The sequence below is a fragment of the Patagioenas fasciata genome, chromosome 12, assembly GCF_037038585.1.
Source record: "Patagioenas fasciata isolate bPatFas1 chromosome 12, bPatFas1.hap1, whole genome shotgun sequence".
In the NCBI taxonomy this organism is placed as follows: domain Eukaryota; kingdom Metazoa; phylum Chordata; class Aves; order Columbiformes; family Columbidae; genus Patagioenas; species Patagioenas fasciata.
In genome coordinates, this window is record NC_092531.1 from 8,239,974 (window position 1) to 8,252,038 (window position 12,065).

Genomic DNA, 12,065 nt, shown 5'->3' on the forward strand with positions numbered 1-12,065 from the left:
GAGGGTACTGTGCTGCATCTCTCTTCTTACAAATATATTATTGGGAATGCATCTGTGATAGTAGATAGTTTATTGTCCGCTATCTTTTCTTGGCAAATTCGCAATACTGCTGTAATGGCAGCCCTTCTGGTCAGCCAGTAGCTCCAGAGGAGACTTGGACTAGTTATCTTCCACCTGCCTCTCCTGTGACTGCTCCTGATGCCTGAGCGATCAGGCTGAATGGAGCCCATGGTCTGCTGCTCAGCAGATGGCATTTTTCCAGTACATCAGTATTGGAATGATACCCAGCACAGTATGAGGGATCCCAAGCTGTTAAAGAGTCTGCCTTTTGACTAAAACAGAAGAGCGAGCCTTGACAGTTTGCTGTTTTGCAAGTTACCCAATAGCAAAAAGTTTTACACAGTGTCCTGACATGTTCCACTATGCCATTACTCTCTGCCTAAGTTCCCAGATCTCTTGTAGAAGCTCTGTTCAGTGTATTTCACAGTGATACGGTGATGAAAGGTATTATACACAATCTCAGAAGAGACCATGTTCCTCTGGGGAGTAATATGAGCTGTATGTGCTGATCACACGAGGGCCTTTGAAGCTTGACGAGATGAATTTATAATTCTATAAAAAACATCCTGTGATAGATTTAGTTGATGGAGGCTTCCAAGTCAGAGTGGACAGTTGTGAGTCGGTGGTGAACAGCATGTAAGTAGAAATACTGTAGGAGATGCATACTTTCTTGCATACTTTCCCCCTCCAAGTGGTTTGCTGTGTCCTTGAACACATTCCTTTGCTATGCTGTGCGTCAGTTCCTGAATCTGTGACATGGGAATCATACCTTCCTTGTAAAGTGCTTTATGATGAGCATAAAACTCATCTTGTATTTTTATTTTACTTTTGGTGAGCAGGAAAAAAAAAAAGAAAACCCTTTTAGTCATGGACAGAGAACAAAAATTCTGTAACAAGTACAAATTCTTTAGAGAAGATAGACAATTGTGTCTAAGAACTAGTCTTAGTTCAGTATTTCCAATTGCTGATTTACAGGAAGAAATGATTAATCACAAAGTGAAATCTGTTCAAGAGGAGCATAAATTGCAGAAGGTTGTGAAAGACTCCATATGGATTCAAAGTATTTGAAAAAGCTGACAAAAACAGCAAAGGAAATTTTGATTTGGATAAACACAGGCTAATTCCTAATAAATAAAATGAGCTAAATAGTCTAACCCGAACATCCAGAATTTCCAAACATCAAAGCTCTAGGCATGGAGATCTCAGGCCAGGGCAGACAAACAGGGCTGAAGATCAAATACATTCCGATATTTCTACAGATTACTGATACCCTTGCTCCGAGTCACTCAGTTTGAGCCACATCACCTCAGAAAACATGCAAACAAAAAATGTCTCACTGATGGCAATGAAGAGAGTAGGGCTGTGTGCTGAGGTTTCTGTGCAAGGAGATGCTAAAGCCCTCAAGGTGATGATACACACAAGTGCTTCCTGTCACAGGGAAATTTGAGCAGTTCACTGCTGCAAAAGGGTCAGTGATGGTGAAGCTCTGGGTCTGGGTTTTATGAAGCAGTGGATAATATTAAAACTATATAACTAACACCAATAAAAAATTTGTCATGTTGTAGCCTGCAACATCATCTGACATCCTGTTGTTCCTTCTTGTTTGAAGCTGAAGCACACCCTAACTCCCATACAAACATGTAGGCTGGAGTATTAATATGGCAGAGTGTAAATCTTTTTTCCAGTGATTAAAATGGTAGAAGCTTGAAGGACGCTTTCTCCTCTGTACAAGAGAAGCTGCATGACTGGTTTGCAGGCCAGTGGGCGTTCCTTTTCTTTTAGTGGTTGAGGTAGTAGCTGTACATGGGCAGACTACTGGCCAATTTCCAACAGTAACTTGATTTAAATTTAGTGCCTGTGTAGGAACCAAGAGAATTTTATTATCTTGATTTAATTCTCCATTTTCTTTAGAAGAACATTTATGTCCTTCTGCACTTTGGAAAGGTGCAAAGTTAATAGCTTGCTTCTTACAGATAAACTGCAGGGATTTCCTTCTGCTCTTCACTGCAGTTAATTTGGACCATTGAGACTCCAATGAAATCAAGCAAAACCTAGCATCTGACATTAGATCTGTAACTGCCCCCTGCCCTGCTGCACACGTGTGCTGTCCCTGGGGCTGTTCTGTCTCTAAATGGCAGCATGGTGCTTCGCAGGGGAGTATGGGCTCCCCAACATCCCATGGTGCTGAGCCAGGTGCTTTGGGTGATACCAGTGACACAGCACATCCCATTACCTGAAAAAGACCACACAATAGCTTGAGAAAGCAGCTTCCCATATGTTTGTTGAACAGGGGCTACTGGCTGGTACCAAAAAGAACTGACATTGGTAAATACCTTGGCAGTAAGTCTCCTTGTTCCCATTCCTTACCCTTTTGGAGTATAAGATGTAGTGGAAAGTTCTGTGGCTTTACCTTAAATGCCTCAGTTACTTTTAGTGTCTGTTTCTGTGTACCTCCTGGCTCTGCCAGCTGCAACGTGACAGAAGAACACCTTAATGACAGCAAAACTAGGGGGTGAGAACAGGACATACTAAAAAAAAAATAGATCATGTTCGATAGCTGTAATTTTGAGTTCTTTGATTTGATAGATGAAAATCCGCTTGAGAGTCCTCAGGCTGCCCCTCTTGGTGGCTCCCCCAGTGCCTGTTTGCTGGACAGTGATTTTTATGCTGATAGCAAGAGGCCTACCTCCATTTTCCAAGGGTATGAGCCTTGTGTGTTGCCTTCTGTGACAGCAGAGGCAATTCCAATTGAAGCACAGTGGATCTGAAAGCCCAATACAGTGTTTTAATGCATGTATTTCTCCACAGAGCTAGGAGTCTCAGCTCCGTATTAAAAAGAAACAACAGCCTTTCTCTGCAGGATAGATTGTGGCAAGTGTTCAGCTTGAGCAGTTTGCCTTGTTAGCTAGCTGCTTCTATCTGATTCTGGTTAAAACTGCTGAGTAAGAAGGAAGGTGATTCCTAATATGGCAGCATAGAAGCTCACTACCATGGGTGAAAGAACCAGCCTGCAGAGCTCAAGTGATGCACGGAACTTCTCTAGAAAATAAAGGTTTATCACGTAGAGGAACATAGTTCCTTAGGGCCCATCTACCATAAGGTGAATTTCTGAGTTGGTGAAAAACCTGATACAGACATTCTTGCATCAGCCGAAACGAGGCATCTGTTGGCTTCACTTGCATTCATGTCTGGCACAAGCTGAAATGAGAATGCCAGACTGCAACCGCTTAAGGACATCCACAAGAGAGTTTGCACTGACATAACTAAATTAATTTCAAACAGATTTTAGTTAAACTAGTATAATTATCATGTCTTGACAAGGTTTCAGTCTATTTTTGAATATCTTTTTCCCTCCACAGTAGTGATTGCCACTGACAAATGGCATAATCTAATTCTGTTTCGGTAACTTGACGGCACTTTGTTGAAGTGGACAGGGATTACTCTGGCAAAGCCAAAATAGGTGTGAGGCTGTTGAACAAGTTGTGTATTTACCAATACCTCTGGAGTCAGCTTTGTATTTTTAGAAAGGAAGAGGACAGGAATGAAAGGCTTTGAAACAGCGTCTAAGGAATAAATGCAAAAGGCCTGTAGTAGTTATCCCACTACACTAGAACCACTAATTCTGATCACGTTGAGATTGATGACATACCTGTGCAAAGTCACTGTAACTGTGAGAAGAACAAAACCCTCAGGGTACACTTCTAAAAGAGTATTTGTGAGCAGTGTGATTGTAATGCAGAAGCACACAGCACTGCTCCGACATATACGGTGTCAGCTGTTCTATGCTAATAAATCAGCATCTGCAGCCACCAATTGCTGCTTATCAAATCTGGGTACAAAATTGAGCTGTTTGATCTCACTGCCACTGAAGTGTGTCTGCATGATCATGGAAGATGCATATTATCCCATCTGTTTTTCACCAACCCTCCATCAGGCTGTATGCTTCAAGGTAATGGATCAGACACAAAATTAATTCCACTGCGGACGACTGCCTTAGAGGCATCCTGCTTTTTCACAGCATATAAAAATATGACTTAAGAGTCATTTTATTCCTTCACAGTAGGTCAATTTAAGCCCTATCCACACTAGAGAAATTGCTAACTTTGGCTCAGCTCCTTTAGTGACACTGTGGACATGTGGCTGTCTCCATTTTCATTAATGTGTCAAGTCACCTCACTCCAAGAAGGCCTTACAAGACAGTGGTTCAATCAACAGCAGCTGCTGGTAGCCAGTTTATTTTTCGTCTGCTGCTGCCACTTGTCCAGATGGAGCTGAAATGGTGCTAGCTGCGGTGAGACTGCTGGGGAAAACACCAGAGGTGGCAGGTGGCACAGCGTCCCAAGCACTGGTAATTCCTGTATCTGGGATGCCCGGCCACTGTGGTGACACGACTGGAGGTGGTTGCACAGTCTCATCAGCCTATCCAGTTGCTGTCTGCAGTGCTTGCACGCTGCCTGCTGCTGCAAACCAGCCAGCTATTCTTGTAGCAAAAGCTTTTGCTGGACTTGCCACATGCATTATCCTCAGAAATAGGCATTTTGTCCTCTTGCCTACGAAGAGAGAAAAATGAGACAACTGCAAGTTTGATTTTAAGTGTAATAAACCTAGTTTATTTACACAGTAACATGAATGCCACAGAGTACACAGCAAAGTACCACAGCAAACCAGAGTGTAACTGCCCCTGATCACAAAGGCTTGAAGTTTGTATACTTATTTATATAAAAACGTGTAAATATCAATATGAGCACCAGATAAAGCAATGCAACCAGGAATTCCAAATACAAATTACCCACAAGAATGGAGTTGAAATAATAATAATAATAATAATAATAATAATAATAAATCCCTTATTCAAGGGATTTAAAGAAATCCCATTTATAAAAGTCCATCAATTTTGGACTCCCTAATTTAAAAATAAATTTCCTTTTATTAAAAACAAGAACACATTCTTAAATGCTCAGCATAATTAAGTTTTAAAAGAAAAAAACCCAACGATTTCAACTGTAATACCTTCTAATACCAACAAGCCAAAGGACAAAGAAACAGAAGTTTTTTTCGAGTCTTTTTGAAGAGCTGTTATTTATGAAATGGCTACATTAAAATTTACACACTCTTAAATATATATTATATATACAATATATAATATATATATTTTCAAGCAAAAAGGGGCAAAGAATACTTTGGGATACAAAAATTCATATACATACATATATATTAAAACATGCCCACACGCACTCATATATATGTATGCATATATATATATATATATATGAACAAATATTTCCTCCATATAAAAAAAGTTCCAACCTCTTCTAAATCCCTGAAATCTTCCCCTTGGATTTATGGAAAAAAAAAAATCTTTATAGTCTGAAGTACAAACCAAATTCTCAAATTCTGTAGAGTGGTAAATGTCCAGGTAAGTTGAGTATTTCATTTCTCACTGGCAACTCTGCTCGATCTGCAAGCGTTCTGTGGTTTCCAACTAAATGCTGAGTGGAGCACCAATGCATGGAGACTTACAGGAAATTACTGAAATTACATTCTATGTCTATTCAAAATCACCATCCTTCTAATACTGCATCCAGGTGAATAATAAAATCCATACACCTGTCTACTAGAAATTCTCTGCAACACAGCAGGGGGAAAGACTTACTCCTCCTTTTGGAGCTGAGGGTGCCCTAAAGAAATTTGTCCCCACTATTCCTTTTAAATAGTATTTTTTTTGTGTGTATTTCTGTCTTGAAGTGTTTGGAATCCAGATAGTTGTTTATCGAATATTTCCACAGGTGTATTTTTATAAAAGTATTTAAAATTCTCTTCTGCACTGCCTTGATGTTGTCTTACTGCATAACTAAATGATAATCACATCTCTCTACAGGGCCTGAAGGGTGCTATAGGTTTTACAGGAGTTTTAGCAGAACCAATGCTACCTCTGCAAAATCAGAGTAAAATAGATGGCCCAGTCATACAGGGAATAATAGTCATGTACTGTTTCTACAGAAAAGCAGCTTAATTCCTATTTGGGTAAAGGAAGGTGCATTAAAATGTCTGATTCAGTTTCCATTGTATCCCTCAGAAAAGTTACAATTGATTTAAATGAAAACAGGACTATTTAATTGATAGTTACATATTATTATAATTGCTATTACAAACAAAAAAAAAATCATTTAGATGGGGCATCTCAGCACAAGAACTGAGAAATATACGTTATTTTCAGCAGCAACTTTAATTTTTGCGTGCCAAAGTTAAGGACCGACAGTGTGAATAAATCCTCCAAGTAGCTGAACCCTAACACACGTGATTTATTTAAACATTTTTCTCTCTATTATGTGGGAATTCTCCTGTGTAAAAATGTCAAGATGATTAATTCATACCTTGTGGATGCTCCTGGGATGTGTGGAGCATGAAAGATCTAAGGTGGAACATTGCTGTAAATGCTACATGCATTCTTGTCTCTGAGCCAGCAACATGATATCCTAGCTTGAGTTTTTGCTTTCATCATGTCTGAATATTGAAGTAAGGCCAGGCTTCTATGTTTGGACATTCCAGAGGCTCCAGAATAAAATTCTAGACTCCCTCATTCCTGAAAATTTGTAGGCAAGTTTTGACTAGTATATCCTCTTTATATTCGGCTGGTTATGCATATTGACTGGATCAGATCTGAGGTTTGAAAGATAATTAGTGAATAAGTAATTCCCACTTAAGAACTAGAAAACAAAACCATTTTCCATAACGTCTCAGGAGTAGTTTTTTTTAGAAGTCCTGTTTTAACAGTGGTTTGCGTTTCACACCACGGAGATGGTGTGCAGCACATCCCTTACCTACATACAACAGAAGCAGCACATCTTACCTTCAGCACTTCTTCCAGACTAATCAGATTCCTCATCTCCTAGAAGCTGGGTGTCTGCAGTAGATTGTCAAAGCAATAGGCTTCTGTCCATGCTGTGGTCAGTGTAGACCAATTGGCTTGTTATCCACTATTATTCTTCCTGTGTAGATCTCAAATTTGAAAGCCAAGAATTTTGTTACTTCAAGGTTTATGCTGTACTACGAGCAACTTAAAGGAACTTGTTCACATAAGCTCCAAAATCAAATCGACTCAGTCTCATACAAAGTACAGCAATTAATTTTGTAAAGTCTTCTGCATCTTAATGCGAGCAATTTTATTTCTAGGGCTATTATGAAAATAGGATTTCCACCAACTGACCAGCTACTTTTTTGACAAGGCACTAAACATTGTGAATCCAATCACTGTGCTCTCTCTGTAACAGTAGAGAGGTTTTTAATGGCTCTAATGGTATCAGAAACCACTCATCATATTTCTTCAAACAAGCATTTGATTTTTCCAGAAATTAGTTTCCACTGGAAAAATCTTTAGAGTTCATGTTAAAAATATTTGAATTACAGCTTTTATTAATAGAAAAATATATATTTACAGTCAATACTGTTACCTTAGATTTGCAGCTCTTCCTATTTCTTGAGCTCAACTGAAAGTGCGACATTGCTAAAAAAAAATTCAAAATCTGTGCATATACTCAAGTAAGTTATAACATGCACAGCCAGGGGTTTTGTTCCTGTCTTACACAGGATCCCAGTTACAAACAGAGCGGGTTTTTTTCCTTTTGCTTAGCAATTATGCTGTAGCATTCTTAGGATTTGTTTACAATCAGTTTAATGCATACATTCTCAGATATTTATGTGGCACAATCTGTTGCCAGGATGGAGAACCACCACAAACGCAGTTACAATCATCAGTTACGGGCATATCTGCAAAGTCAGCCTCGAGCTCCCCGAGGAATAGCTCGGGCCAGATTGTGTTTGACTACTTTGACCATTCTTTCTTTTTTTAAAGAAAAAAAACAACACACAGCATTACAAATTGCTAAAGTTTACCCAGTGCTGCACAAGAAAGAGACTGGTGAACATCTATCCATGCTTGATTATATTGCAGAGCTAAAATGAATATTGGTTCATCATAAAAGATACAAACTGAAATTAGATAGCTAGAGATACAAAGGCTTCGGACCAGCTGCATTAAATACGTATGGTTGTAAAACATTCAAAATTCAACTTTGCATGTGCGTGTCAACGTGAAAGTGACACTGAGAACATGTGTCCGTAAACACGGAACACCTACCGGCTTCAAGGAATGAGCCCACTGCAACGGCAAGTGGTTCAAGAATTGCTTGTACAGCCTGTCTGAGTTAGGTGAGAAGTTATGTGCACACACGCACTACAAAATAAACACAAAACCAAACCATGGAGAACAAGAAGCTCATAGCTCAACACATTGTGACTACTAGCAGATAGTACACGAGTGACTTGCCATGCTCGGTGTATTTAAGCTATGAGAGCATTGCCCTCCTGTGTCCAGATAAAGCAGGGCTGCATTGAACATGTGTGATGCTTAGTAAAGGTCCTTCTATGAGCTGCTCAGCACTAGTGTTGAAACTTTCTTTCCTGATATTGTGGAAGTACCTCAACTACATACATTGCACTTGGGCTTTCAACACAGTCTTCTTTTTCTGCATCAATGCTGCCATCCTAACCTTTTTGCCAAAAAGGAAAAAATACATCACATTAAAATATATTATCCTCATCATTGCCTGATCCTTCACTGATACAGGTGAATCAAACAAAAGAATAATAATCAGAAGTTAAAAAAAAAAATCTTTAGAAAGGTCACAACGACAGTCTATATACTACAGCACAATCGATGTAGGCTTCCACACACTACTCAGCTTAGCTGTGATAGATGTCAGAAAAGAATAATATAGACATTTCAACCCCTCCAAATGTACGGTGTGGATCCAGAGCTAGTTTTGCTGACTTTAAGCCTGTAGGACTGTTTGTTCAGTTTCCATGCATCTGGTCCAAGCATGCATATGCTGTATAAAGTGGCTATTTATTTCAAGGCTGAAGTGAATTGATTCCTCACAGTTTTAACAATTAAAATGAAACATCAATCCATAAAAAGAACACATTGATATCTGTGCATTTATGTGCCAGGAAAGTAAAGGAAGGGGCTGCAGATCTAGCATTAGGTAAAGGCTGGTGTGTAAAGTGAACACTGTAATGTACAGCTTTAAAAAATACATACAAGAATTGCACATAGATCCATAGGAGAGAAGCACAGGCTCATAACTAGGGCTGTCTGCTTTCCATCACCCAGTCAGAATATTCAGTATCACTTTTTTCCCCTGCATCCAGATCAGTTCTTCAGAGTGATTCAGGACACAATTCCAAGTCTAGCAATACTGAGCAAAGATACCGTCTGTACAACTGCAGAGGTTCCATGGGAAACGGCCGTCGGGTCAGGGAAGGAAGGCAGCAGCGGCCTCAAAAAGTGAAAAGCTCCTTCAGGTTGAGTTTTAAAAAATTCCATCTGTCTTGTTAATCCTCACTAATACCTGCTCTTGTCCAAAACTCTGTCTGCAATGTTCTTTGAGCTATTCTGACAATGTTCCGTTTTTAGGGTGTTGTCTATAGCAACATTAGAAAACACTAGTTACAACAGGCGAGAGACAGGCCGCCAAACACCACTGTTGGAAAAACGGATCACGATACTGTTAGTTGTGGCTGCCAAACTTAACAGCTCCCTCAATAATTAAACAAGTGTTTTTGCCCCCTTGTTTTTACCCTTCAGAGAGCTGTGTGTGCAGTGAAAGTGTTTCCATGTGGCCCGTTAGCTACACACAGACAAGCTCTAAACATTTCTATCTCCTGCCAACATACCAGCAGAGCCAATTTCAGTCCCACTTTGCAATATGGCACAAGTGACAAGAGCAAACCAAGATAAAACAGAAGAGGTGGCTGTTATTTTCATTCCTGATTCATAGCAGCGATTGTCAGAGAAGGTTATATGTGTCCTATCCATTTCAAGTCAGGCTTTCATGCCTTCTGCAATGGAAGGGGAATTTCAATTGACCACTGTGTGTTGTATTGTTCTTGTATAAATGTGGTTATAGCTACAGTACATCAATAGTCCAGACCAGTGAATGTCATGTAGGAAATGGGATAGACGAAGTGTGCATATTCTGCTTTTTAATGCAGAGGTCTTAAGCTCGGGGTAATGGTCTGGTTAAGGCAGCAGTGTTGAAATCACAGGTCCGTAGTTAGAAAGGATATGGGTAGGTGGCGAGTCAGAGGGAGAGCAGGAGGGAAGGGCGCTGAACACAGATGCTTACTGCCCACTGACACTTGCTGCAGTCGGCATGATAACCATCTCTGGGCGGGGGGAAAGGTGTAAAGTGTAAGAGAAACACCAGAATCTGGTTGAGACCAAAGGAAAGGAGTCCACCCCATTTGTGGGGGACTGACTAAGCTGAGAGAAAAATTTGTGTGGTATGTAGAATAGAAGCAAATGAGTGGCATGGTGGATCATTCCTCTCACGTTTACAACTAATCCATTTCTGCTTATGGTCACTGCTATTCACTAACCAGTGCTACATATGGAAATGACAGAGGCTACCCAGAAGAGGAGGGCAATTTGTTTACTGCAGTGGTAGAAATAGTGGTATCAAAGTTTGCTCTCCTTTTCAGCCAGATATTAATTCAGTTACATACTGTCTGTTCCAAATGCAGTCATGTACATATAATTAATCCCTAACAGGCCTGGCAAAAAAGTAAAGTTTCCATCATATTGAATATAGGATGCAATTTCTCCAATTAGAACCTGTTTGCTCAGAGTTGCTGGCTTTGCTATCTAGGCTTTCTTTAACCACTTGTCCAAAGCATGAGCCCTAGGGCAGGCTGGAGTGAGGGGGTGGAGGTGGGGAGTGCTTCATGAAAAGCAACAGGCTCTACAAGCTAGTGCTGCTGCATGATTCTCACAATGCGATGGAGTGAGTCTATAGTGGCAAAAGCCAGATACTGACAACAAAGCCAGTCTTCCAGAATAATTCCACAGTCCCTGTCCAAGGACTTCTCTGCAAACTTGATCATCAGCAGCGTCCTTTTGATATCCAGCCAGTTCTGAAGTACAGCATCTTTCCGGGCAGGGTTGGAAGATGTACTCAGAGCATGGAACAAGTCCTCACGTGGACCCCAAAGCAAACACTGAAGGATTCCCTTGGCTTCTGATATCAGGATCCTCTCTGAAGGGTTGGGATTCAGCAGGCAGCTGGCAAGTTGTTGAAGCCCTTGAGAATAGAGGGAACGGCAAGGGATCTTGGGAAGATCAGCACGAGTATACTCCTTCTCCTTCAGCTCTGGATTTTCATCAAAGGGATTGGGTAAGTGCAGCATTTCATAGATGAGGATGCCAGTCTGGAACTCATCACACTTTTTGTACTGCGTTGCCGTGATGATTTCTGGAGCCAGGCGTGACTGATCCCGTAGGACCTCAGGATCTACCATATGACTCTTTTGCTTGGCCTGGGAGAAATTGCTCACTATTAATCTGGCTGGGCAAGCAGTGTTGGGGCTGGGCTCCATGGACTCCGAGCTCAGAGGGCTGCCTCCAGGCCTGGAATGAACCAGCAGCAGGTTCTCTAACCGCAGATCACAATGTGTGATATGATAGGGTTTCAGGTGCTCCAGGCCCAAACACAGCTGTAAAAGGAGTAGACATACCTGCCTCTCATATAAATCTGGGCTTTTTGCATGGCGGGGTGCAGATTCTCGCACAAAGTCAGCCACTGTTAAGTATGGGACTTCCCGGGTGATGACCACAACGCGGCTGCGTGGCTTGCTGATGGTCCCCTGGTTGCTTGAGCTGTCGTTCTGTGAAGCCTCTGTACTGGAAGGAGTGTCCCTGTTCTTTTGCTCTATCTCTTGCTCCTCTTCTTCCTGCTCTTCTTCTTCCGCCTCTGGTGCATCAGCATTCTCCCACGGAAGGAGACGAACTGGAACTTCAGCAAGGAAGTGGCCACAATCCTGTTGGATGTTAAAGTTGATAGCCAGACTCTGCCGGATAGATAGGCTGTGATAATACTGCTGGGATTCCTTAGCTTTGCTCTTACAAATCTGGAGGAAGAAAATAAACAGAACCGACATAACTCTTA

The 12,065-nt window shown here is 41.0% G+C and overlaps 1 protein-coding gene across 8 annotated transcripts in view; it reads right to left on the reverse strand.

Moving 5' to 3' along the window:
• Positions 1–4,642: 4,642 nt before the first annotated feature.
• PEAK1 (pseudopodium enriched atypical kinase 1) overlaps positions 4,643–12,065 on the reverse strand; it is a 110,496-nt gene continuing 103,073 nt past the window's right edge. For all 8 annotated transcript variants that reach the window (XM_065847504.2, XM_065847500.2, XM_065847502.2 and 5 more), the window contains one exon: positions 4,643–12,027. In XM_065847504.2, coding sequence (XP_065703576.1) covers positions 10,870–12,027 — 1,158 coding nt within the window. In that variant the 3' untranslated portion in view covers positions 4,643–10,869. The remainder of the gene's footprint in view (positions 12,028–12,065) is intronic.